General features: G+C 47.1%; 1 protein-coding gene across 3 annotated transcripts in view; it reads right to left on the bottom strand.

The window, feature by feature from the left end:
* unc5a (unc-5 netrin receptor A) overlaps positions 1 to 26538 on the bottom strand; it is a 124993-nt gene that overhangs the window by 56115 nt on the left and 42340 nt on the right. For all 3 annotated transcript variants that reach the window (XM_081710846.1, XM_081710847.1, XM_035533329.2), the window contains exon 2: positions 7223 to 7444. In XM_081710846.1, coding sequence (XP_081566972.1) covers positions 7223 to 7444 — 222 coding nt within the window. The remainder of the gene's footprint in view (positions 1 to 7222; positions 7445 to 26538) is intronic.

Genomic DNA, 26538 nt, shown 5'->3' with positions numbered 1-26538 from the left:
GGCGGGGGGGGGGGGATAGGAACAAAACTTCCTCCTGAAAACCTCAACAAATGGATTCAAATTAAGCGGTGAAAAACCAAAATGCAGAATCTCTAATTAGGAGATAAGATCTTGGCCAACATTCGATTATAAACTGCATTTAATATTCATTGCTCTGTTTGTGAGGAACGTGCCCTGACAGACGTTTTTCTCTCTAGAGGATCTTCTTCCATGCTTTTGTTTGTCTGTGTTGCTTTTTTTGACAATCGTGCTTTGCAAAGTTGCACAGTTGACAAACACTGGGCTGGAGATGTTCAGATGTTCAGGTACGACAGATTGCGGAAGACGGGAGCATCCGTGCTTGAAAGCGGCTAAAAACAACAACATCTGAAAGAGACTCGGGGGGGGGGGGGGGGGGAGAGGAGGTTGTTTGACACGTTACGTGAAGAGACAAGCGAGCGTTCCACATGCGGGCCATGCCGTCTGGAACCTGTGCCCGCATGCGCCCGCCAGTGGCGGCTGGACCAGAGGGTGGATCACAAGCATTGCGGAATGAGGCCCGCGCAAGCCTGATTCACGCCCGCGCGCTGTCGGCATCGATTTCGCTCCAGGCGGATACGTTTTTCTCGTTGTCTCTGGCTGGGCTCAGCTCATCTCCATGCCGGAGAGGCGGTGGGTCTTATGCAAACAGTGCTCCTCGAGGAGTGCCTTCTCCTCTCCCCCAACCCGACTGGCCGCAAAACTGCAATTGAGAAGCTGCCGTGGACAGGTAATGAAAACTGATAGACTCCCTGGAAAGAATCAATAGCCGACACTGATATTCTGAAAGGAAGGTCGGATTGTGAAGATTACTTTCCAACTAAATAAAATGTTCATAAATAAAAATGTAAAAAAAGAAAGGAGGCTACAGTAAATGTGCAAACACCAAATAGATGTTGCTAAACTGGAAAAAAAATGTTTTATGCAAAATGAAATCGGAGGAAATCAGACAGCCTGAGGTCGTAGTTGTCCCTATGTGAGATCAGACTGCCGGATGTTCTTGCTGTCTCCAGGACACTGAGCTTCACACGGGGAGATCGTGTTGCGTTACCCAGAAGGCTCTGCAGTACCTGACTTGACTGCATTAGGCCTCCGTGTCTACACGGCCTCGGAACACTGCGCGGCATCCAGTCTGGATGGTTACCTGAGGGCGAAACACCTAGGTGGTTGTGGACAGAACTATCAGAACCATGATGATCTGGTGGACTTTGATGACTTTATAAATATGCTTTTGTGTGAGAGGATTCTGTTTTCAGATAGATAGATAGATAATAGAGAGAGAGAGAGAGAGGTAATATCAAATATTCCAAATATTCCTATTAACATATTTACTCTGCATATAGCCATGTTTGTAAAATAAAGACTGTTGTACAGATGGGTCTTTGAAGTTATAATTATTTCTAAAGGAAGCAAAAGAAGCTTAAAAAACAAACACAGGCCAAACAAACCCACACCCACCCATAACCACACCCACAACCAATGAGAAGAGTTTGTTCATGGGCAGCAATGACTAGAAGAGAAAAAAGGCACTTCTGCTGCTAAGTGGGTGCCTCTGTTTTGCTGGTAACTGCCGCCTCCTTCCTGTTTGCTGTGTCACTGCGCTTTTTTCGTGCGTTTTCTTGTTCAAGTAGTCCTGCCTTCCCTCGCTTATGATCAGACATGTGTTGTGATCGTGTGCAATCAGAACCTGGCAGGATATAGTCTTTTTAATCCCTTGTACTTTCTGCAGATACAAGCAGGTGTTTGCTGCCTAAGCTGCTCCCAGCGCTGAAGGGAACGGCGTAGGAAGTGCGGTGAGCAAGGTGGTATGAGATTTACCGGGAAAATCTATGGTGCTCAAATTCATCTCGCCTGACTACGGTTTGGGGAACGCCTTCTGGAGCTGAGATACACTAGTCTCCAACACACACTCCCTGATACCTCACCAGCTGGCCTTACTTGCATATTCCTGAACATACACCCGCGGGAGGCGGGGGCTGGAGTAGGGGGTTTAACCTCCAGTATCTACGACGAACGGAGTATTTGCTATAATCGCACTGCCGAGATAGCTTTTATCAATGCAAGATCAATATCAAACAAGACTTTCAATTTAAATGACTAAGTCCACTTTCCAAACTCTCTAGGGTAGATTTACGTTATTTTCAGTTCACCGGGAGTCTCAGGATGGGGTGGAGGCAGTTGCTTTAAATGCCGATCGATAGCCATGGAAAAATATGTGAGTTTCCAGGTTTAAATACTCAAGAGTGCCCAGACATATGCTCTGGCCTCTTATCTACTGACCCTTACATCAAACAGGGATTTTCTACAGGAATTTTCACTCTTTCTGTTTTCCGTTGTTCCTAGTACTGAATAGTTGCTGATTCTTGGTGATTTTAACATTCATGTCTGCAGTCCATTGAAACCACTGGTCACAGCTGATCGATTCATAGTCATACACTTGACTTGGTGTTCTCATTAAGTTTTCCAGTCTGCGTGGAAGGGCATGACATCTGTCTATCTGGCCACAGACCAGGCGCAGTCGACGCCACGCCCCCGCACCCCACTTCCGAGTGTCACACTTTTAGTCATTATTCCCGCTACATTACCTCCCCTACTGCTAGACTGATCTCGGATGCATACTTAGTCTCATCCTCTTCTGCTAATATCAATTCCTCCCTTCCTTCCAAGAACTTGGAGGAGTTAGTCACTTCATTTAGCTCTACCTCCACAGATATCCTTGACTCTATAGCTCCTCCGAGAGCCAGAAGGCCGAAAGTTAAAAGGCGTGCAGGAAAGCAGAGTGAGAATGAAAGACGGACAAACTTCCAAGTTTCATGTGAAATATAAGGGGCTGTCTACCATGTACCAGCACTCGGTTAAAAGTACCAAGGGTGATCAGTAAGACCTCCCACAGCCCAAATCTCTTTGCAGCACCATGAACACGCTTTTAAATCCACCTGTTATTTCTTACTTTGATCTCCTGAAACTTGTGAGAAGTTCTACAAATTCTTTGTTGATAAAATTGAGCTCATTAGATCTGCTATTTCACCACGTGTTTATGAGCCTCCTGAACCAATTTCATGGTTTGTTTTCCTGAATCAATGTGACTCTGTGTTACATCCTCAGCTAAAAGATATAGTGTCTCAAATGAAGCCCACTCCTCCTCGGGATAGTGGCCCTCCACATGTTGTTTAAGAAATATGGGATGGTGTTGCCCCCCCCTCCCCCTTTAACTATTCTGAATAGTAGCTTTACTAGCAGCGTTGTCTCATTGTGTTTTAAAAGTTCTGTGATTCACCTTCTCATTAAATACCAAACCAGGACAAAACCACACTCCAATAAAGCAAAGCATTAACAAGCAAAACAATAAAATAATCTTCAATAAAACAAGATAAAATACATGAATTAGGATAAAAGATAAAGATTTAAATCTCTTCATGGGTTCCACAGATCTCACTTGTGTCTCTCATTAGAGACACAGCTTCCACAGCTCTGGGGCAGTGAGTGAAAATGCTTGATCAGCCTTGTTCATTAAGAAATTGCTAAGAAATAATTTACTATTTTCACTTAACTAGCAACTGTGCCATTTTAGTCATGCTCAAACTCACTGCTGCGCCCAGTACAGCTGACCATAATATCCTTTTAGCTCAAGCTTGGGGTGGGTATCTGGGTATTTGGTTTTCCTCTTACCTAAAATGTACATTTGTAGTTCAGATGGAAAGATTTATTTCTTCTCCAGCATCAGTGACATATGGTATACCTCAAGGCTATATGTTGGGTTAATTCCCATTTTCCTTATACATTCATCCCCTGGGCACTATTTTCCAAAAATATGAGATTTCCTGTTATGCATGTCACCCAGTTGTACTTGCTCCTGAAACTAGGGGATAACCACTCCTTAAAGACCCTTTCTGATTGCACTGAATACCTTAAATCATGGCTAGCTAAAAACTTCCTTCAGTTAAATGAACATCATAAGACCAACGTTATCACCCTTAATCCCTCTGAGAGCACACAAGCCATTCAGGACAACTTTCCGGGCCATTCAGTACAACTTTCCGGGCCATTCAGGACTCGTTTCCACAAAGCATTCAAACTATGTAAAAAAATCTCAGGGTCTTGTTTGACATCCCTTAAGTTTGACAAACAACCAAATTCATTTTTACCAACCAACATATATTGCCAAATTGGAATCAGTCCCTTCACTTTACTGCAATTCCCTCTATATGTGAATTACTGCAATTCTCTCTATATGTGAATATGCAAGTTGTCCAAAATGCAACTGCGAGACAAAATGTAAGGCTTCTTTACGGTGGCTCCCCAAAACGTTTCGAACTGAGTTTAAAATGGTATTTTTATTTAAGGCATTACATGGTGTGTCTCCACAGTACAGCTGAGACATGATTAGGCCTCTCAGATCTGTTCATAAATTGTGGCTCATGGTCCCACGCTCTCATCTCAAAAACAAGGCTGATCAAGCATTTTCACTCACTGTCCCAGAGCTGTGGAAGCCGTGTCTCTAGTGAGAAACACAAGTGGGATCTGTGGAACCCATGAAGAGATGTAAATCTTTATCTTTTATCCTAATTCATTTATTCCATCTCATTTTATTGAAGATTATTTTATTGTTTTGTCACTTGTTATTGTTATTTTGTTTTATCGAAGTGTGGTTTGCATTTTTGGTTTCTGTAAACTCTGTGATCTTATCTCTTTAATTTTCCTAACCTTAGACCTTTATTTGTATAGAGCTGTGGTCAACTGCGGTTCTTTTCAAATAGGTTATAAAAATAAAATGAACTGACGTGTACTGGACTGTGTATGTGACACCACATACTGTAGTTGTCCTGAGATAAAGAGCTCCTGGCCTGAAAGGTTGACTGAAGCCTGATGCAGACGCTTCTTTCCACTTGCCCGTGTCTCGTCCAGGGAACAAGCCAGTGGGATAGACTGCTTTAAGGAGTAAGGACAGTAAAGAGTTGTGTAGTCATTATAAAGCCCGAACATCTGCTCTACCTTCCGGTTACCCGGGGCAGGGCAGCGGCAATGGTGTTCCCTGGCCCGAGAGATTCAAACGTGCGAGAACTCCCAAACTTTCCTTTCTCTAAAGCCTTAAAGTTTGGAGAGCTGGGCTTCCGGGCCTGTTGCCAGGGGGACGCCTTGCCATGGGCAGGCGCTGACAACAAGCTGGGAAGGATCAATGCGCATGTATCTTGTGGACACTTGTTCAGCCTCTGACTGTGGCCCAAATGTTAGCCGCGCGGGACCCTGAGAAACCTGGCGGTGTTATGCGGCCCTGCTGCATCTCGCAGAAAATCTACAATGGATGCATTATTAATAATAACCTGTACATTAATAATACATACTCGTGTATTATTAATGCCAAGAAATGTATTAAACCATAATTATATTGCAATATATATGCCCAGTTTGCCAGTGAAGGGCTGCCCTGCCGGTGGGCACGGTCGTCAGAAGCTGGCAGCTGCGTCGCATGCCTAATACAATGCCCTCGTAAACTTGGTGGGCTTTATGGTGCAGAGCATGTTTGGAAGCGCATGGGCGTGGGGCTACCAGCAGGCATCACCTTTTCTCGCTGTGAGAGCAGCAAGCACGAGCCAAGGCTGTGATTGGGTGAAGCCGGAGGAGAGGAGGATGCAAGGGCTCCACCTCCGCGACGTTGGCGCGGCGACCCAGCCCCCGACCGGAGAGATCCGGGAGCCGCCGCCCGGTCCTGCGCTGGACCGGACTGGAGGACTGTGGGTTTTGTACCACTTGTGCGTGTCGTGCATACTGGGTGGCAAACGTGACTGCAAATGCGCAGCGCGTGAATTCTGATGAGAGCGAGGGAGATAAGAGAGAGAGAGAGAGGAGGAGAGAGAGAGCGAGCAAGAGAGAGAGAGAGAGAGAGGGGGAGAGAGAGCGAGCAAGAGAGAGAGAGAGAGAGAGAGAGAGAGAGAGAGCGAGCAAGAGAGAGAGAGCGAGAGAGAGAGAGAGTGAGAGCGAGCGAGCGAGCGAGAGCAAGAGAGAGAGAGCGGAGAGGGGGAGAGAGAGAGCGAGCAAGAGAGAGAGAGAGAGAGAGAGAGAGGAGAGGGGGAGAGAGAGAGCGAGCAAGAGAGAGAGAGAGCGAGAGAGAGCGAGCGAGCGAGAGAGCGAGAGCAAGAGAGAGAGCGAGAGAGAGCGAGCCAGCGAGCGAGAGAGAGAGCGAGAGCAAGAGAGAGAGCGATAGAGAGAGAGAGAGAGAGAGAGACAGAGAGAGAGAGAGAGAGGGCGTGAGAGTCAACAATCATCCTGAAGGAAAGGAGACATTATCACAATGCCTTAACAAAAACATTCTTTTCCTTTTTGCAAGACGGGCGTGCTCTCTTTAAAAAGGCACGCTGATTTGTACACGCAGCGGTGGCAAAACACAGATGAGCAGGAGAACTTGTCAACAGATCATAATCAATCGCGGGCTCTGGCGGAGTGGCTGTCAGACGCGCCGTGCTTGCTGAGAGGGAGGCAGGGTTGAACAAATGAGCGCGAGTCTGCTGGCTCCGTGGTAACGTGCGGCTGATTGAACCTCGGGGGGACAGGAGCTCGTGGCTCTCAGATGGAAAAGGCGGCCAAGGCCCACTCAGACGGAGACGCCGCATTCCTCAGGACGCCCGAACGCCTAAGCAGCGCGATCTTTTAGAGGCGCAGTAACGGGGCTGCAGCCGCTTTGTTTGGGGAGGTAAAGACAACAGTGGCTTCGTACGCGCGGTATAAACGGGAGCCGTTTCTGCTTAGAGTGGTGGGGTGGGGGGGGGGGTTGGGGGGCTGTCAAAACGAAAACTATAACGCCACATTCCAAAAGGCAAAAGTGCACTGTGACGCACAAGGGTCACAGTCGATGCGTAAAGCGGCTTGCAGGAGCGTGTCAGCTTCCGGGATCTTTTCTCCGGTGGCGGGGAGCACCTGAGAAATTGTCTGGTGCACCTGCCTCCTCTCTGGTCTGTGTGCTCCTCACAGGGCACAGTGCTGAGGCTTCCCACTCCCTGCTCTCTGCCTCGTGACATTTTCATTGGCTAGTTAAGGTGCCAGTCACCAGCACTGATATTAGAGGTCCGGCCTCCTTGATAAGACACCGGCTATTCATCCTATCTAGTTCCCCACCCAAGTCTGCTTTTCTAGTAACGGGTCGTTTGGACTGTTCCCACGAAACGAACTGTGCGAACGAAACCCTTGGGGCTCGGCGCGGCCCACGTACCCGTGGAGGGGTCGACGGTGCGCTCGATCAGGTGGTCGTCCTGGTGCACCCACTCGCCGTTGCACTTGAAGTAGATCTGCGTGGCGGGCGTCGAGCGGCACGTGAGGGTGACCGGCTTATTCTTCACAATGTAGACGTCGTCGGGCTCCACCAGGAAGTGCGGCAGCAGGTCGGAGAAGGCAGCCGGGAGCGGGTGCGTCACCGTGGCAGCATGCTCCCCACCTGCCACCCAGAGAGGGAGAGAGCATTTCAGTGCGACATGCAGATATGGAGGGCAGGTCCTCAAAATAAACAAACAAACAAACAAATAAATACTTTTTTTTTTTTTTTTTTTTTTTTTTAATGGTACCCGTCATGCCAGGAGTAACGAGGAAGGATAATGAGATCATCTAATTTGATGTTCTGGAACCCCGCGGATGAGCAGATTGCGTTTGACACGAGCACCCGCGTGCAAAGAGTGATACTGCACGACTGCGCTTGATGAGAAAGGACAGACTGCTAACCGCACAAGACAGCGAAGCCGGCGAATTACCGCAGGTCTGAGACAGGTGTGTCCGTGGATGTTATACAGCAGAGGGAAAAAAGAAAAAGACAATATCAGCTACGTTGTGGCGCACACCAGAGGGGTTATTTCCTAATGCGTCCAACATGCAGAAGCCTTTTGGCATTTATACACACACGTGCGTGTGTGTGTGTGTGTGTGTGTGTGTGTGTGTATGCATCTCACAGACGCACACACGTACACATGCATGCACGCAGGCACACAGAGGGAAAGCTAGTGAGAGAGAGAGAGAGAGAGAGAGCGCGTTCCGCTTTGTTAACAGGCAGAGTAAAAGGCTGGGGAGCGGCACGGCCTTGTCAGGCTTTGCCAGGGCCAGTTTTAAGCCCATCTCTGCTTTCTTCTCGTTGTTAATCACAGGCTTTTAAGATCAGGGCTGATGGACCGCAGGTCATAAATCCCCTTCACTCAATGGCTGTTGCTTGGTCAGTGCATCGCTCGCCCCCCAAAACCCCCCATCGCCGCAGCGGAGCTGAGTGGATGCGCAGACCCGCCGCTGATGGACGGCCGGCGTCATGAGCGGCCGCCTTCACGAGAGGAATCACAATGCTCGTTACTTGATCCGCTCTCGATGGCGTAACGGCGGCTCGATAGCGCCGTGATATAAAGCGCCGTGGGCCTCGGAAGGCAAGCTGCAGGGTGCGAGGGGGGGGGTTGTTTTCATCCACCTCTTACACACGGTTCACATAGAAAGTGGGGAAACCATCGTGTCAGAGACGCACAATGAAAAACGATCATTAGGCAGCACTTGGGTCCTCCGATGTGCAGGAGAGCGATTCTCCTGTACGCAGCAGAGACAAATGATGCCCCATCAGGAATTCTGCTGCGGCATTTGTTAGGCACCTCATGTTTTTTCTGGTGCTTGTAATTAAGAATGAATTGTTAATTCGTCCTTTTCCACCCACGTCTGCAGAGCACTCGGGTGTGCCGTGTGTTTCTTCTCTCTAATCGGCAGTGTGTTTACCATGCAGCCCTCAAGTTCATCCGACTTTTATGAGGCATGAGCTTTCATTGGGGGGTGGGGGGCCCTGTCTCGTTTCGTTCGAGTTGGTTGGCGCTAGCGCAGGCCAGCCTTTGCGTTCTGCCCACGCAGCGCCCACGCAGCATCAGTACTGTGAGAGGGGGCCAAGCTGCAGAACCACGCCCCCTGTGGAGCGGTAGCTCTTAGGAACGGGCAGGGAGCGTGCAGTGTCCCTTAGTGAAAATCCGACGCAAAACAGCGGGCCCCTTCCCTGACTCTCCCTTTACCACCTCAGGGGTGGGTGTGGTTACGGTGCTCTAGTTGGGCGTGCGGCATTGGCTTGAGCCTACTGTCAGTCATGGCGCTGCCCACCAGCATGGCACCTGCGCCAGGGCTGCGTCTCCGCTTCCGCTCCCCGTTGCCCCTGGTGACGCGCATTCATCAGATGGGAAAGCGGCGAGGATGAGCACCGCGGCCACTGAGGCCCCGCTAATGCATCGTGTACGTGTTCAACTGTTAATGAAAGCTAAATGTTCTGTGTCCAATGAAGGGCATACATCACTTACTGCTCACTCTCTCGCCTGCCCAACACCGCCCCCACCCCCGTTATATGAGATTCCATGCGACAAAAGAAAAGCAATTCAGCACTGCCAGCTGTTTCCAGCGTTCCGAGGAAAAGCCCCGCGTTTGCGCAAACATTAACCTCGCCCTCCCACACTGGCAACAAGACGAGCCTTTCCATTACGGGAAGGTTAAGAGTGGTACAACCGAGACGTCCACCACGCCTCCAAATGGCTTTCATTAACCTAAAGGCCTGCTCGCGCTGCGGCCTGCCTAATGAGGCTTAATTTGGTGCCATGATGATTGCCATTACCTCTCCAGGGTGACCTTTCCTGCTACCACGAAATTCAACAAGTCAGCGCTGTAACCCGGCGGGCCAAGCTTTCTGCAAGCGAAGGTTACATGGTGCAATGCTAACCAGAGCTCAAGAACTCAAAAATAAATAAATAAATAAATAAAAAGAATTTAAAAAACAATTAAATAGCATTAAGCATTAAGCATCTTAACGGCATTCCTTGGATCTGGCCATAGCGGGTTAGCAGGTTTGAACCAGGCAAAACAAAAACAAACACAAGAACACTGCACTGTGCTATTCTATAATGCATCGCTAAACAAACATCTACGTGCAGAGCGCTGTAATGGTGGCTGGATCTGGAGCCTGCATCGGTGGAGAATAATCTGCCGTGTTATAGTGAAAACAAACAGCTTATTTGGGGGAGGAAAGGAAGTGAGTGAAGGACTTCCTGCACGCGGAATTGTTTACGTTTTGCGTTTGTACACGGCAGACAGACGGCTCTGTGAACTCCGTGTTCACGCCATGACTGTTGAGTCCCACCTCCAAAGCGGGTTCTAAAACAAACAGGGAAAAAGCTTTCAGACTGTCAAAATGTTTAAAGGAGTGGAGGTGTTTTTTTTTTCCCCCATTACGACAAAGACTTTCATATCACAGGTGACAAAAAAAAAAGTGCTATTGCAGAGGCTTCCTGCCACTGTGCCCCTCCCTCGACATCAGAGGTGTTCCGTATTCAGACGCAGGCGTGCGGGAGACGGTCATGGTGTGAATGGAAGCCTGTGACGTGTGGGGCGTGTCCTCATATGGACGCTCTCTGAGAACAACCACCCCCCGTTCAATTATTTATGCATGAGACAAAAAGGGCATATATTATCCATGCTGGGTTTCAAATGAACGCTGTTCTGTATGGCTGATGGATGGCTAGAACAGGCTCACACTGTTATAATGTATGCTGTATAATCATCTCACCAGCACACACACACACACAAACCTGCGAATCCACATTTTAACTGAGTGCTCATGGATCAATGCTGAAATCAAATAAACACTATCTTATAAGCTACACCTTCGCATCTGGAATTTGATATTACACACAACTTGTCGTGAGCAGAACACTTTCCCAATAAAAATCTCTTCAGCACAATTTCTCATCTTCGCACATTTAATTTTGGCAACAACAAAAGTCTTTAGCAGATAAAGGATTTTGTGTCGAAATCCAGTCATGTCAGCTTAAGGTTTTCCCCAAGTGACTGAAGCTGAAGTCAATAATGAACAGAGTCGACTCATTTTCATCCTTACACATGTCAAAACGCCCCCCCACCCCACCCCAAAATCCTTGAGGGATATTGAAATCAATGGCGGGAGAAAGGGAACAGACGTGGAAATTAGAGTGTCGCAGCATGCTGAAAACATCTCTCAGTGCCAGTTGAGGCGCAAGGTGCTAACGTGGTTTTGTAGCTGAGCTCCTAGAGTGGGCCGCAGGCCTTAGGAGGTTGCTACTGTGGAGCTCCCACACCACAGCCAAAATGGGGTGGCCATCAGTGGGACCCCTCCCTCTTTCACAGGCAAGATGGGGCCAAGGCGCACGCACGGGTGTTGGATTAAGCGCTTATTTGGCCATTTCTGAGGGCCACTATTGTAATCTGTAATGCAGGCAGGCGGTGGTGACCTGGGCAAACAGCTCTTAATCCAGAAAGCAAACAAGTCTTAATCCAGAAAGCAAACTAGGCAAGATGCAAAACCAGGACTAGAAACCCAACCACACAAAAATGAGAAGACCTAAGAAATAGGGAGTTCAAGAGAAAGGGCACAATTACCTAAGATAACAGTGAGTAACACTTCATACAACAATAACGGCACAAAGGGCACTAAAACACAGACACAGTGATGTAACAGATAATCTGGGGGAGGGACCAGGATGGAAGTGGAGTGAAAAAAAGGTCTATTCCGGAGCGGAGGACTTGCGACATGCACCGACAGAACCTAGTCTTGACGCGCTGTCGAGAATAGACAAGTATCTGAGTGAACATTTCGATTTAGTCCCTGGTGCTGTTGACAGCTGCGGGTTTATGCATAGGGAACGAGTCCCTAGTGGAGCGAACAGGCCCTGGGCGAGGCGAATGGACCCTCGCGGCGCTGGCGTTGAATGCGAACAAATGTTGCTAAACGGCAGGGTACTTGTGCAACGGGCTCGCAGGCTGCCAGAACGCCAGGGGTCCTCACGCAGCCCACGGCCCCGCCCCTGCACCCCGAGCCGGGGGGGGGGGAGGTGTTGGCTCCCACATCTCCAGGGCGGTAGCCGTCTGTCCGCACGGAGGTGTCGCGGGCGGACAAAAGGACGAAAAGGTCACGCGTGGCTCGGTGCAAACGAGCCCCTATCCGCTCCGCGTAACCTTTTCGAAGCAATTAAAGCCCCTTATCAGCGCCTCGTCCCTGAAGCGAGACATCACCAGACGATCGGTGGACATAATTTGCATCACGGTGATGGATGACGGCTATAACGTTTGTTTTATGACACCATCAGCTCTTTACAATGTCTTCTGGAATTAATTTCATTAAAATTACTGCCCCGGAATATTAAACTATTTCATGTGCCAGTGGCCTGGCAACATCACCACGACGACTATAATGATTTTTTTGTGTGTGTGTGTGACATAGTGCCAGTTCTTTTCTGTTGGACTTTTGCAGGATGAAGCAGACCCCTCCCCTACCTGGAGTTGGACAAGGGTTTTGGGATTTGCGTATGTAAATTCACTCACCGATACATAATAGGCTGCGAAGGTGTAGGGGGCGGAGAAAAGCTGTCTGACGCGCGCCAAAGCTCCGAACACTTTTGATTCGTGTTGCCCACCAGACTACAAACGCACTGCGCAGACACTTCTCTGGGCTCCAGGGGAGAGCTTTTCTGTGCTCTCCTCTCCCAGACTCCCTCTCTCCCTCTCTCTCTCTCTCTCCCTCTCTCCCACCTGTATGTCCGTGACCTCAGAGACACATTCTCTACTGATGTCTCCAGTTCCAACAGCTTCATCCCCAGCAAAGTGCCCTTGGCAAGCAGCGCTCTCACCAGTCACATACAGCCACCTTCCTTTTATTTACTTGTGTTTTTGTTTGTAATAAAAACAATTCCTTGCCATAGCTTTTTACTATGAATTTCATTAACTTTTATGTTCATATTTATTTAGCATGTCTGCTTGTTTATAATATTTACACTGTAACATCCCATGTTTAATGGTAATTATGTATTAAACCTAACATAGCTTTGTGGAACAATAGCTGAACATCAAAAGAAAATGAGAAAAAAAAATTGTTTAAATCAAGGAAGCAGACAAAGCCACATCAAAACAAGCGCATCCCTTAAACCCCACCCCTACCAACACCACCACCCAAAACTCTCAAAGAACTTCAATGCACAAAGTAGTCCTGGGTCACGCCTTTCGCATCTTAAGATTCTAGAGGTTTCCGGCTGGATGCTTCCAGTGATTAACAACATACAATTAAACGAGTGCTGCCTCTGAATGAGCACTGCTGCCTCTGAACGAGCGCTGCTTCTGAAGGAATGCTGCCCCTGAACAGCAGAGGCATGCCAAGCTATCGCCAGTTGACTGCACCTAACAAAGGTATGGAAGCACAGTCTGAAGCTCAGTTAATTACACTCCTGCAGGGGTTTTCTGGGAGGCATCAGGCATAGCATGAACATGGAATTAGGAGGAGGGGAAAAAAAAAACTGAAAATCAATGAACTTCCAGCCACCGACACAGTGGGGTGGTTGGGAATGGAAAGCGTACACAAGGGAACATGTTAAATATGGATTCTGCTGAACTGTTCAGCGCTATTGTGAGAGTCCATCTGAGTGTTTCTTAAATCCTCACACTGCACCTCCACCATCACTCACTCACTCTCACACACACACCTCTGCAACTATTGCACCATCTTACCCCACAGAACCGAATCAGACTACATTTAATTTTGGTGCCATCTCTGCTGTGTGTATCTGAACTGTTCCTAAAGGTGAACCTTTTCCTTTCCTCGCTGCATTCTTCAGAAGTGAACAGTCATCTGCAAAGAACAAAGAAGACATCGCTGCATCTAAGTTGGTTAATTCCAAAATGGCAGCAAAATCTCCTCTCGAACAGCTCACCTACTTAACGGCTTAATCTATTACCAGCCTCCCTGAAGCTAGAGAGAGAGAGCAGAGATAAGAGAGAGACAGAGAGAGTGAGAGAGAGAGCGAGAGACAGAGACAGAGAGAGTGAGAGACAGAGAGCGAGATAGCGAGAGACAGAGAGAGAGAGAGAGAGAGAGAGAGAGATAGTGAGAGAGAGACAGAGAGCGAGCGCTGCGATTCAGAAAGGGCACCATTAAAAGATGGCAACAGGGAGGAACCTGGGCTTGAATTTCAATGTCTGTTTATTTGTTCCACCCACTGGCACCAAAACGAGCGCTCCGTGTTGAGGTGTGAAGTCCTAATGATGGTCCCTGTGCTACTTAACAGATGTCTGCAAATTTCAGATTTGATTTGCCATTTGTCCCCCCACCTCCCCGCACACACACACACACACACACACACACACACACACACCAATCCCACTCCCGACCCAGTCCTTTGATCGTCTGGCTCGCCTGTCTAGCAACTGAAAGAGCAGGAGATGGCAGAGGTGTGGAGCACAGCCTCCCTCCGCAAACCCGAGTGAGACTGCACTGCTTTGGTTCTGTAACCTTTGTAGACAGTGTAATGTTATGAGGGTGTCACAAGCCATTTCTGTTTTGTATTTACTCAGACACCCTCAGAGAGAGAGAGAGAGAGAGAGAGAGAGAGAGAGAGAGAGAGATATGGGGAAATAATACATAATAAAAAGGAGAAGAAAAGAAAGATTGTACAAAAGAAGCACTTTAAAGGAACTGACATTATAGAGGAGCTAAAAAAAAATTAAAACCACTAGAACACTGGAATGGAAGTCTGAGCTAATCTACTCCCCCTGCACACTGCACCGAAAACCAATACATTTTATCTAGTTCCTTGTCCAGATATGTCTGATCAATAGGCAGGCTCTCTCGAATTCTCCTCCAGAGGAACAAAAGCCTTCTTCTCTTGCTTATAGCACAGAAATGTTACACCCCCCCGCAAATGACGGGTTCAGGACAAATCAGTTTATCCTGTGTGACGAACGCTGGCGCTTAAACGTGACATTTCCACTCGCATGAACTAAGCACAACAAAGTGTAAAAGCACCGCGGATTCGTGCCATTGCTGCATTCCCAAACACTCTCCGTCCTTCTGCTCCCTTCACCCTGTCATGTGAGCATACGAGCACTGGAGGCTAATTGCCTCACATCGCCATATCGATATCACCGATAATCAAAGCAGACGCGATGACGCCTTTATCTGGCTCGGGCGCGGCGGCGTTAATCCCGCCAGCTGTGCGCACGGGCGCCATGCGCGCTAACAAGCTCGCGCGTCGTGGACCTCAAGGGCACCGGGGAAGTTTCTGCAACGCAGACGCTAAATGAACTGAGCGGCCCGAGCGCTGCCCCTTCGCCTCCCGCCTGTGCTGCCGACTGGTTTACGCGGGGAAAAAAAACAAAACCATATATCGGTTTCTGAACAGTGAGGAGACAAGACTGCTGTTTCCACCGATTCGCTGCCACGGTGCGTCCGGTTCGGGGTTATTTTGCCGAGCACTTTCGACAGCAGACACCGGCGCGAAGCGGCTTTGGAGAAATCCGGATCTAGTCTCCGTAACGAGCTAGCCGAGGGCGACAGCGGCGAGATAACCCCCCCCCCCCCCCGCGGAGGCGTGAGAAAGAAACCTTGAGAGGAACTACACTCAAAATGGGCGCCTATCTTCATCTGGGTGACACGAAGTCATGGAATTTAAACTCCAAAAGCAACAAAATCCAAGAGATGAAAGACGGGCCCAATGACCAATACTAAAGTCCCAGCTAAGAACCTGTGCATAAAACCAAACGAGATTCACAGCTCAGCATACCTGGGCTAACAGACATTAGTGCGATGGATCACTCAAATCTTCTCCTCTTGTATATTTACATATAAATTGTCATTAAGAGTTTATTATGAATTAAGAAAATGCAAATCACTTTAAATCACACTGTTATGTTCAGAACTTCAGTATTTAATATCACACCAGCCCAATGTTTTATATATATATATATATATATATATATAAACAGAGTTATAACTAGTGGGTTTAATCAACGGGCCACTAAAATGTTCTTCAAATCTGGCTACAACCTGAGTGAGGAACACCATTCACTTTGCCATTTTACTTCCTTTAAGGGTTACCATGGAAATAAAAACAGGCTCATCACTGCAGACCCGCACCATAATGTTTCTCAGATTTAAACGCTGTTGAAGTGGGATGTTCATGGCAAACCAAGCAGAAAGGAAGCCAATTGCTCCTCGTAGTTTAAATGCCTTTTTAGGTTCGTGAATGGTTTTGCAAATGGCCTAAGGTCTGTAATGCAGGACACGTGGAGGGTCTCTGAGAAAGAAAATAGGGTGAGTCATGTCACCCTGCACTTTACCTAAACAGCACATAAAAAGACACACACAAACGCAAACGTGCACACACACACACACACGCAGTGTCGACATAAACAACTGTCCCACACAGCAGGAGTCTAACATCCCTCTCAGCCAGGACACGTGCGGCAGATGAAAAATAGTCTATAACTCCTGGACACCGGTGGATGGGAGTTTAAACTGAAAATGAGTCGATTACAGTGTACACCAAGCTTAGCCCTGTGCACAGAATTTAATGGCAATCTTACATGTCTCTGGAATGGATGTGAAATGCGGGGAGGGTGGGGAGGAGAGCCCTGTGAAAAGGGGGAAAGTTAAGAAACAATTTAGATTAACATTTTAATCCCTCATCTAATTACCGGGCTCCCCCAGAGCTAGAAGCGGGGGTTTTGCAGCACATGCGAAAAAGCAATGGAAGACATTTCAACTTTGTCGCTGGATCTGCAAAATGTCACAGAAATGACAATCCTCCTATATCACAGACACAGTCCCCACAGCACAGCAAGTGGGCAAAAGGACTGACAATCTCTGATAAGATATGTGTATATTTCACTGCAATTTTGACTACCTATATATAGAAGTACGCAAAATTGTACTGTAGTACACAAGGTTTCCAGAGAAACAGGACATTTTGAACCCAGGTCCTTTATCAGGTGTGCAAGCAAAGTGCTTCTGAAATTCTAGGCAGTAAAACAAGTTTATTGATGTTTGAGTCATAACATTCACTCCATGGGGTTCCAAACTTCCATGATTTTTCCTAACTTCAGTGCTGCCATAGCAACAACTGGCAATGCAAACAGATATGTTAATGCAATGGCCATTAGCATTAAAATGCCTTGCCACTGGAATCATTAATTCTGATGTTCTGAAAGTGTTCAACAATACGATCAGCAAGCCTTCTTATTGTTTCTCCGATGTAAAACTGATTACATCACTTGCAAGAGATAATATTGATGTCCATAAATTTACAAGTAGCACATCTAGGGTGGTTGCAGGTGGTTGCATTACCAGTTATTATTCGATTGGCTATTTATCTCACTCTTGACTTGTGTGCAGGTGTGCACAAATGGGTGTGTGTGTGTGTGTGTGTGTGTGCGTGTATGTATGTATAACATATATGGTGTGTGTATTAACACTGTATTAACACTGCATTTGCAGTGAGAATGAAGACGTCCAGCAGAAAAGCATGGAAGTGTGAGAATATCTTCAAAACTGTGGGTTTCCTGAGGAGGTCATCGATGACACCTTTGCTCATGCTTTACCTGTTCAGAGAGTGGATGAACTAGCCTATACATAATCTGCTGTTAAGACGACAAGAATTCTTTTGGTACTGACTTATCATCCTATAAATGAAACAGTGGCTTATATTATATTTCATTTCATCACTTCAGCATTCACCAAATTCCTTTTCAAGGATCTTCCACTACTCTCCTGCAGATGAGACAAAAAATATGGTCAGGATAAACAATCATTCAGATAATAACTCTTGTACTGCAGCCTGCAACCACTCTAGACCTGCTACATGTAAATGTATAAACACAACCACTAAAATAACTGGCACAAAAGGACCAGTTGTCATCCCCCATTCCTCCTCATGCATCACTGTGGGAGTTGTGTGCTGTATTACCTGTAAAAGATCTCATCAGCTTTATATTGGAGAAACCAGGAGAGGACTTGCTGATCGGTTTGTTGGACACCTTCAGACCATCAGAATTAAGGATTTGTCATTTCCTGTGGCAAGACATGTTAATACTAAAAGACACTGCATTAATGCTATAGCTGTTTGCATTGCCAGTTGTTGCTATGGCAGCAATGAAGTTGGGGAACTCGAAGAAAAAACCCCCTGAAAAAAAGATCTACACTCTGAACTCAGAACCTCATGGAATCAATATTATGATCTACTATCTAAACATCTACCTTTTCTATTATAAACTGGTTCCTTGTCCTAAAACGTCAGAAGCACTATGCTTGCAGATGATGAAGGACCTCTGTCTGAAACGTCCTATTTCTCTGGAAACCTTGTTTACTTCAAGACAGTTCTGAATATCTCTACATCTTTTACATCTTTATACTGCAGTACAGCGCAATTACCCGGGGCTGTCTGGAATGAGTGATTTCTTCCCGTAACCGGAACAAAACGAAAAACCCAAGAAATTTATGTCTCGAGAACCGTCAACGGGAGATGTCACGAAACGGAAAGGGAAGGCAACCTGCCTCGACATGTCAACTCAGTTTACCTGAAATCCCCGAGGGTGGGGGCCTGAGCTTTGCTTTAGAGACCCACTTCTGCGGTTTAATTACCGTGACAAAGAAGCAAGGCGAGAACATCAGAGAAGCCTTTAAAACAAGAGCATGCGCTATAAAAGGTAACGGGTGAGAGACAGCGGAACACCCGCTTGAGCCCAATTATTGCCACACTACGCTAATGCAAAACAAGAGAACACGCTCTTACTGCCTTTCTCCGTGCTTGTCTAACCATATCCAAAAGATAACTAAACTAGGGAGAGTGGCAGAGATACAGAGACTAATGCTGCGGGAAGTGTTAACAGGTTTTCAGGTGTAATCCATCAAGCACGGCGGAAACTTTTCCCTGACATACTAGACATGTTTGGCATAAACTTGCACGGCAATTTCCTTTGCAGCATTTTTGTACACGACACTGAAATAACGCTTTTCAGTGATGCCGAATTTCCTCCGCACTCCTAGCTTGTACTACATGCAGTAGTTAATCGAACTAGATACGTAGCCTATAGCCTATTAAAAATAACCCCGACTTTTCTTCTAAAAAATGTACAATAAAAAATTTTATATATATATATATATATATATATATATATATAGAGAGAGAGAGAGAGAGAGAGAGAGAGAGAGAGAGAGAGAGAGAGAGAGAGAGAGAGAGAGAGAGAGAGAGCCGCTAAAGTTGGCAAACAAGGGCGTGAAAGGCTCGCGGAGCCGTGACTGCGCGCGCTAAGAAGAAGACTGTCTAGAGATGAAAGACAGAGTACGAAATCAATCTCAGTTCTCTTCGGAGCTAAACGGACTACCAGGGACTTGCATGCTTGTGGCGGGGACCATGCGCAACCAAGGAACGTCTAACTCTACCTACCACCTTTCGTCCCGATGAGGCCGTTTCGTTTGCCCGCGAGCGCTTCCTAACCGTCGGCACTAACGAGCCTCCTGACTCGGCCGTGCAGGCATGCAAATTAGCAGGACCGCGCGTGCTTTATTACTTGAAACCACTTTCTAAGGTTCTCCGTCCAAATGGAGGAGATCAAAGACGACCAGGCGGGTGACAAGCTTACGTGTAGGAGCAGCTCTGCATTAGATGTCCGCGATGCATTCTAATGTTGGACTGGTATCAGAAATTGAAGAGAAATCCAAAATACAGACACATTCAAATGGGCCCTCACCAGCTACTTTATTAGAAACATCTCATTTACCTATAATAACTGGCCATAATATTCACACTCCCACTGTCCTTTCTATATATGTATGTACAAGAGAGTGAGAGGAGGAAGACAAGTGTTATAAAATGACAATTCACTTAATAATAGCAAGGCGAGATATATATGTATAATATGTATAATTGTAAGAGAGAGAGAGAGAGTGCCCCTTACAATTATTATGCATGTGAACTGTCATTTGATGTACATTCTTGCATAGACGGATTAAGGGCTCTGTCACTGCACTGCAAAAGTATAAACGTGTCTATCAAAAACGCTGTTGCTGTGTCCACAGTAGAGAGAAAATTCCCCATGGCAACAGAACTGTGGAGCAACCACGATGTCCTGGGTGTGATTCTGACTGGTTTGATGTCGATATTTTGCATATTTTACATCTGACTCGTGCCTTAGCAACTTGGGACGGTGGTAGCCGCACCCGGTCCGGGACGAGCATCGGCGCTCGTTCTTATCTTGGCGATCCCATTCGGTTTTATGGTGAGGGGAGGGGGGAAGTAATAGCTCAGCTTAAATTTCGAATTTTTCGACCATAAATGCAACACCACCTTGGTTGCCACTCAACACCACCTTGGTTGCCACATTATCAGACGTCTGATGGGAGACGCCCACATGAAACACGTATACAGCACCAGAATCACTATGTGCAGAGTTGTATTTTTTTTTCTTTTAATTTTATTTTCCGCCCTTATTTCACTGCCTTTTTTGGTCGCCATGGTGAAATAGGTGCTCAAACCAGGTGGAAAAAAAACCCCTCTTCACAGTGCAATTTGGCTTTCAAATGTGCCTTTTAGAGTACATTTGAAATAATACTGTTAAAGCAAAGCTACTTCAACCAGGTGAAATGACACAGGGCCACCTTAAAAAAATTAAATTCATTACATACTTGAACCCGAGTGCTGTCAGCGTAAAGCTCCAGCAACTCCATGAGACAAAGGAACGTTCGAGATCAGCTAGCCGTTCCACCCGACCCTCAGAACCAGTCCTGACTTCCATGGTCTTCCACTGGGAGCTAATGGAAAGATTTGAAAAGCTGACTTTCCATCAGTCTCCTGGGAATGACGGAGGACAGGGGATGTGTACCACGTTGCCAAGAGGTGCCGAATCCCTGCTCAGATGCCTTCCCTGAGGCGGCTCAGTCACGCGTCTGTTGTTGATAAGGCAGGTGGCCAGCTTGTTCCGCTTCCCGCCAACGTTCCACGCAAGGGAAATTCCTTTGTCACGGCTGTGGCATTTATGGGCAACGTACATCACGCAAACAAAAGGATTCAGGGGAAAACCTAACTGAAAAGGGCGCATGGAAAATGGACCGTGGCCGAGGTGACTTTACAGTGTCCCGTGAGGTCAGGAAACAAACAACAACCACCACCACCACAATCACATTCACTTCTTTAACAGCACAGAAGAAAAAAAAACAAAACAAAACTGTTCAAGATTAAATATTTCAGAAACAGCCAAAATTTTAACCAATTTCATCGTTTCACTTCTCTTCAGTGACGTATTTGATGAGAAAACAGCTGCTGTGACAGATTCTGAAGAAAATGAACAACAATAATAACAACAAGCAGGTTAACAATCCAGACAATTCTACTTACACTTTCCAGCAACAACTGAATGGATGCAAGCGTAAGAATGTACGATTTGTCAGTACCAATACTGGTAAAATACTGATGAAATATTAGCCAATGAGCAGTCTTCATTTACCATCACAGAAAACAAGGCTCAACGGGACTGCCTTCAAATATTCACAGAGAAGAAACTTGTGAACACGAATGGAAGGGGACTCCACCGTGGCGTGAAATTAAGCATGATGAGAGTGATTGGTTGCGCACTGTACTCTTCAAAAGGGTGCAGGCACATCCCCCTGGTGAACTGTGAGGTGGAGGGATGGTAAAAACACTCTATCTACATCCGGCTGGCAGCCGAGTGCAGACACCAAGTTGCATGCAGAACACTCAGATTTCTGCAGAACAGCGGTTGCCGAGTGGAAAAGCTTTCTACCCAAACGTACCCATGGCTCTCACCTTAATTACGTGAGCAGGCTCGGACCCGGCACTGTTCTGCTCACACTCTATTCAGTAGAGAGGGGTTCTGATTGGAGGTACAGGCGATACGGGTGATTGGACGTACAGGCTGTTTTGTTTTCTGCGTCTGCAGTTGTTTCCTTATTATCCCCTGACTTGATTATGCAGCATTAAGGGCAATTTGACATAAACAGAAGGACGAGACAGTGAGAATGAGAAGCGAAGGCATGCAGACTGTGTGTGTGTGTGTGTGTGTGTGTGTGTGTGTGTGCGCGTGCGTGTGTTCTGGTCGAATTCGCCTTGTGGCTAATGATCCTCCAACAGACGTTAGGGTTGTTTTTTTCTTTTGAGTTTGTTTGTTTATGTGTGTGTGTGTGTGTGTGTGTGTGTGTGTGTTGGAGAGGTGAGCTGCCAGTATCAGTTCACCACAGGTCTTGGGTTGATAACAAGGGATCAGTTTAGTGGATGTTTAGTGTGTTTTAGCTGCACTACTGTAGCCTCTACAAACGCACTATCCTCCCCCCCCTCTCTCTTCCTGTCCTTCACCCTTCAGTCTAATTTATTTTCCCTTCCCTTCTTCTGTCTCTTTGACTCACTCTCCTTCTGAGATGAGTTTATCCCTCCTTCTCTGTCTTCCACTCTCCTTGAGTTTATCCCTTCTGCTCTCGCTCTTTCACTCACTCTCCTTCCAAGATGAGTTTATCCCTTCTTCTCTCTTTCTCTGTCTTTCACTCACTCTCCTTCTGAGTTTATCCCTTCTTCTCTCTCTGTCTTTCACTCACTCTCCTTCTGAGTTTATCTCTTCTCTCTCTCTCTGTCTTTCACTCACTCTCCTTCTGAGATGAGTTTATCCCTTTCTTGGTGCTGGCAGAGACATTTTTGGCGCTGAAATGCAATTGCTTTTTCTGCACAGCTGTCATATCAGTGATAGGTAATTTATAGTCACCGTGCATGCCAAGAAATGTATATCCTGTATAAGCCAAACCATTTGTACACCAACCAAATTTATTAAGAGAGAAAAAACACAACCCTCACCTTTTTGAGAAGCAAGTTGTGGTGAAATAAGCTGTTCTTCTGACTGCAGACTTAAGCTCTGTAAAGACAGCTGCTTTAAAAGACATATTAATTTTTTTTTTACTTTATGTTGGCCTCTAAAAATGTTCCACTCTATAAAAAGCTTTGGATAAAGAGACAATTTTCACCTTACCGTTCAAATTATGGAGGGGTAACATAGAATAAATTAACATATGGTTATGTTAGCTACGTTATGAAAGAAGAAAAAAAAAAAGTGTCGCACTTGCTTAAACTAGTCTGAGAAGAGAAATAGAAATTTCCACGCGTGATAAAGTGCAACCCTTGAGCTTCTCATGCTGTGCCTGGAGCGTTTGAGGCTGTCTGAGCACATTCTCTGGAGGTGCAGGTGAGTCCTGCCAGTCTGCAGCACTGCCTGCAACGCAGCAGGATGGCCAGTAGGGGGCCGCCACAGGATGTCTCAACTCTCGTCCTCTTCTCTCTCTCTGTCGGAATGTTACGCAGCACCAGGGCCGCCACTTGTTGTTAGCACAATTTGTTCCTGCACATGAAGGCACACTTAAAATAACACTCGCAAACGCTACCCACGGTATGTGAGGAGGGAGGAGGGGGGAAAAAAAACAACAAAAACAAAAAACACCCCCCCCCCCCAAAAAAATGGTAGTTTTCAAACCGGGAGCAACGGCACAGATGTCTGTTCATCGGTTTGGCTCTTCGCAGGGTGGGGACAATTTGGGCCTTTGAAAGCGGGAGACGGGAAAGCAAGTGAAGAGGGAGAAGAGAAAACCCAGCAAAAAAGAAAGAACTTTATGAAGGCCTTCACCATTGACGAGTTAGCGGGGCTCCGCGCACTCTGAAAGGCAAGGGGCCTGGTCGCAACCCAGGCACAGTTGTTACAGCAATAAAGGTCAAATTCACCAAAAACTGCCTGAATAGAAAGTTCAGACCTCCGAAATGAACAGAAAGGGCAGTGGGGGTTGCGAGAACAAGGCTCCACTTTATTTTCAGTGCCAGAAGCTCGATTGCAACACAAAACACCGGCAGTGGCTCGCCGGGGACGCAATCGGCCCAACCAAAACATTAGATCAGTCTGTATAAATATTTGAAAAGCGCCAAGATGTGAAAGACCCCTCTAATCAAGAATTCTGAAGGTTGAGGAGCAGGAAACGACTCGAGTGAAGCTGCTATTGATGCTGGGGCAAGGCTCCCTCAAGCCTGAACAGAAGAGGGGAGGAAAGCACAGGTCATGGCGGAAAAGCAGGGGAAAGTGCTGAAAAGCAAAGCCCGGTGCCATTAATAATGAAGGGCTTCTGAAAATACTGAAAGCAGCAGATCGGACTGCTCTTTGTATGCAGAAAACAGAAAAGACCATAAAGGAATGAAAAACATGGCCGTATTGACCGCAATAGCAGTGCAAGATGCGGGTCAAAGGTTGCAGAGCTTCCGTCTGCACATAGTCTACTTGCAGCGCATCGCAGGCGGCTAATTTGCCCAGGGCTGGGGTCGTCAGGGAGTGGGGCAAGGCTATACCCCTGCCCCCTACCCCCAAAACCAGTAGGCAGGGGCTAGAGTGGGAGAATAGCGAATCGGAGGGGGAAAGTGGTGAGCGGAGGGAGCCGACGGAGTGGGCGGAGCACTCGGTGCACTGTGGCGCTCCCGGGAAAAACAGCTTGTCCGCGTCTTTGACTCCCCCCACCCCATCTCTCCTGACGAAAGCTCCCGCTTGACAAACACTCCAGTGGCGGTGCGGCGGAACGAGGCAGAGGCTAATCGGCTTTCGGATACTCCGCTGATAGCTTTATACCAGGAGCGGGGGCCAGCTCAAAAATCTTATCAGATGATTGTTGGAGTGAATCGAGCAGACGTGGCTTTGGTCTCTGTGAGGTTGGAAAATGACAGTGCATGTTCAAAGAGGGGTGGGGAAAAAAGCCATTACAAAAATCATACGAACAGAGCACTTTGTGAGCGCAAGAACAAAATAATTTGCTGAATCCCAGAACAGTTCGGATTTGTCTCTGGGGTTCGGATTTCTGGTTCGGGCCCGTCTGGTCACCTCACCCTTTTGGTGGGAGACAGGAACAGAGCTCCGCCAAGCTCCACCCTCCACTCAGTGATTTGCCCGGGGCACCTTCTGCTGGCTCCCTCATTACTCCCCATGAAAGAGAACTAGAGGTAAGCCTGTATGTTTCCATTTCAGACATAATTAAACTCGCATCTGTCTCCAACTGCCCCAAGTCATCTGCTTCAGTGAGATTCCTGAGCTGTACAGGTGGAGGTTTTTGGAGCGAGGTCTTCTCCTGCTCAGCACTTCTCTCTCCAAACTTCAGATCGGCAACCACCTGCAGGAGCCAGATTGGAGGACACTGGTAGAGATCAGAGGACACTGGGAGAGATCAGAGGACGCTGGGAGAGATCAGAGGATGCTGGGAGAGATCAGAGGATGCTGGGAGAGGACACTGGAAGAGATCAAAGGACACTAGGAGAGATCAGAGGACGCTGTGGGAGATCAGAGGACGCTGGGAGAGCTCAGAGGACGCTGGGAGAGATCAGAGGACGCTGGGAGAGATCAGAGGACACTGAGGGAGATCAGAGGATGCTGTTCTGTTCTGGTGGGCTGGACACACAACGTTTTTTATGGGTAATATGGATTCCACCATAGTTCTCATATGAGGTGCCAAAAATATATATAATAAAGCCACAGCCTTTTTTCAGTGGGAGTGCTGCAAGTGTGGACAAATCCAAGTATGTGTGTGTATGCATGTGTGTGTGTGTGTGTGTGTGTGTGTGTGTGTGTGTGTGTGTGTGTGTGTGTGTGTGTGAGAGAGTGAGAGAGAGAGAGAGAGAGAGAGAGAGAGACAGAAAGGGAAGTGACATCGCCATTGTTGCACTTACTTTTTCATGCTGATTTATCAAGAGTTGGAGGAGGGGGGCCTCCCAGCCGCATGCACAGGCTTGTGGGCATGCCCATCATTGACAACATGCAGGACATCTCTGAGAATAAGGGCTCTACTTTGCCTGAGAGTGTCTTTCACACCCCCCTCCCACAACCGCAGCTCCAGTGATGAGGGGAGATTGGTAGATTTGTTTTTCGCCGGGCCTGGAGCATTACACTGGGCATGTTGGATGGGGGGTTGGCTGAGCGTACCCGCTCCGCTGGCGTATGGCCCCGCTAATGCGCTGTGACCAGACCTAGCAGACGCCATCCAGTGCACATTAGCTCCACCTTCCAGGCCTCGCCCGCCTCCACCTGTCCCTTTCTGCCCCTCTGGCTTCTCTGCAAGCATCTACTGCAAGCCTGATCTGCTTGACTATCTACATTATTGTAAAAGTGCACGTTTTAATTGGGTTGCGAGGTCCAGCAGGAAAAGGTTGCAGTCATTATGTGGTAATTACGATCTTTATTAGATAGTGACTTCCAGGCAAACAACACGGTGAGATCTTAGTTGTGGGCAGGGCAGACTCTCAAAGAGGTAAATATTTAAAGGTAGAGCAGGATTTATTGCCGCTGGAGATGACATGATAAAAGCATGTTACACCAAGTTGCCAGTTGATTAGGTATCCCTCTTCTCTAGCTGCACCTACGGAGTACCAGTCTTTTTTCGCTCAGAAATTAACAGACTGATGGTAAATTGTCTTACTCTCTGCACAGCTGTGTCGTGTTTCTACTGGCCTTGTTTACTAATGACCTGTTGAAAATAAAGTCTGGATATTGTGTACGCACGTATACCTATAGAACAGATTAAGGTTTATTTGTGTTTGCATAGTGTTCTCAAGTGCATTGATTACATATAGAATTTTATATAATTGTATATTCGATGAAAAATGTACAGTTTTGTTAAACAGTGCTTTATTGACTGATAATGAGTGTCAGAATGGTCAAACATGACTG

This window comes from Electrophorus electricus, chromosome 3, assembly GCF_041902795.1.
Source record: "Electrophorus electricus isolate QZ-2024a chromosome 3, ASM4190279v1, whole genome shotgun sequence".
Classification (NCBI taxonomy): domain Eukaryota; kingdom Metazoa; phylum Chordata; class Actinopteri; order Gymnotiformes; family Gymnotidae; genus Electrophorus; species Electrophorus electricus.
This window is presented reverse-complemented; position numbering and strand designations above follow the sequence as displayed.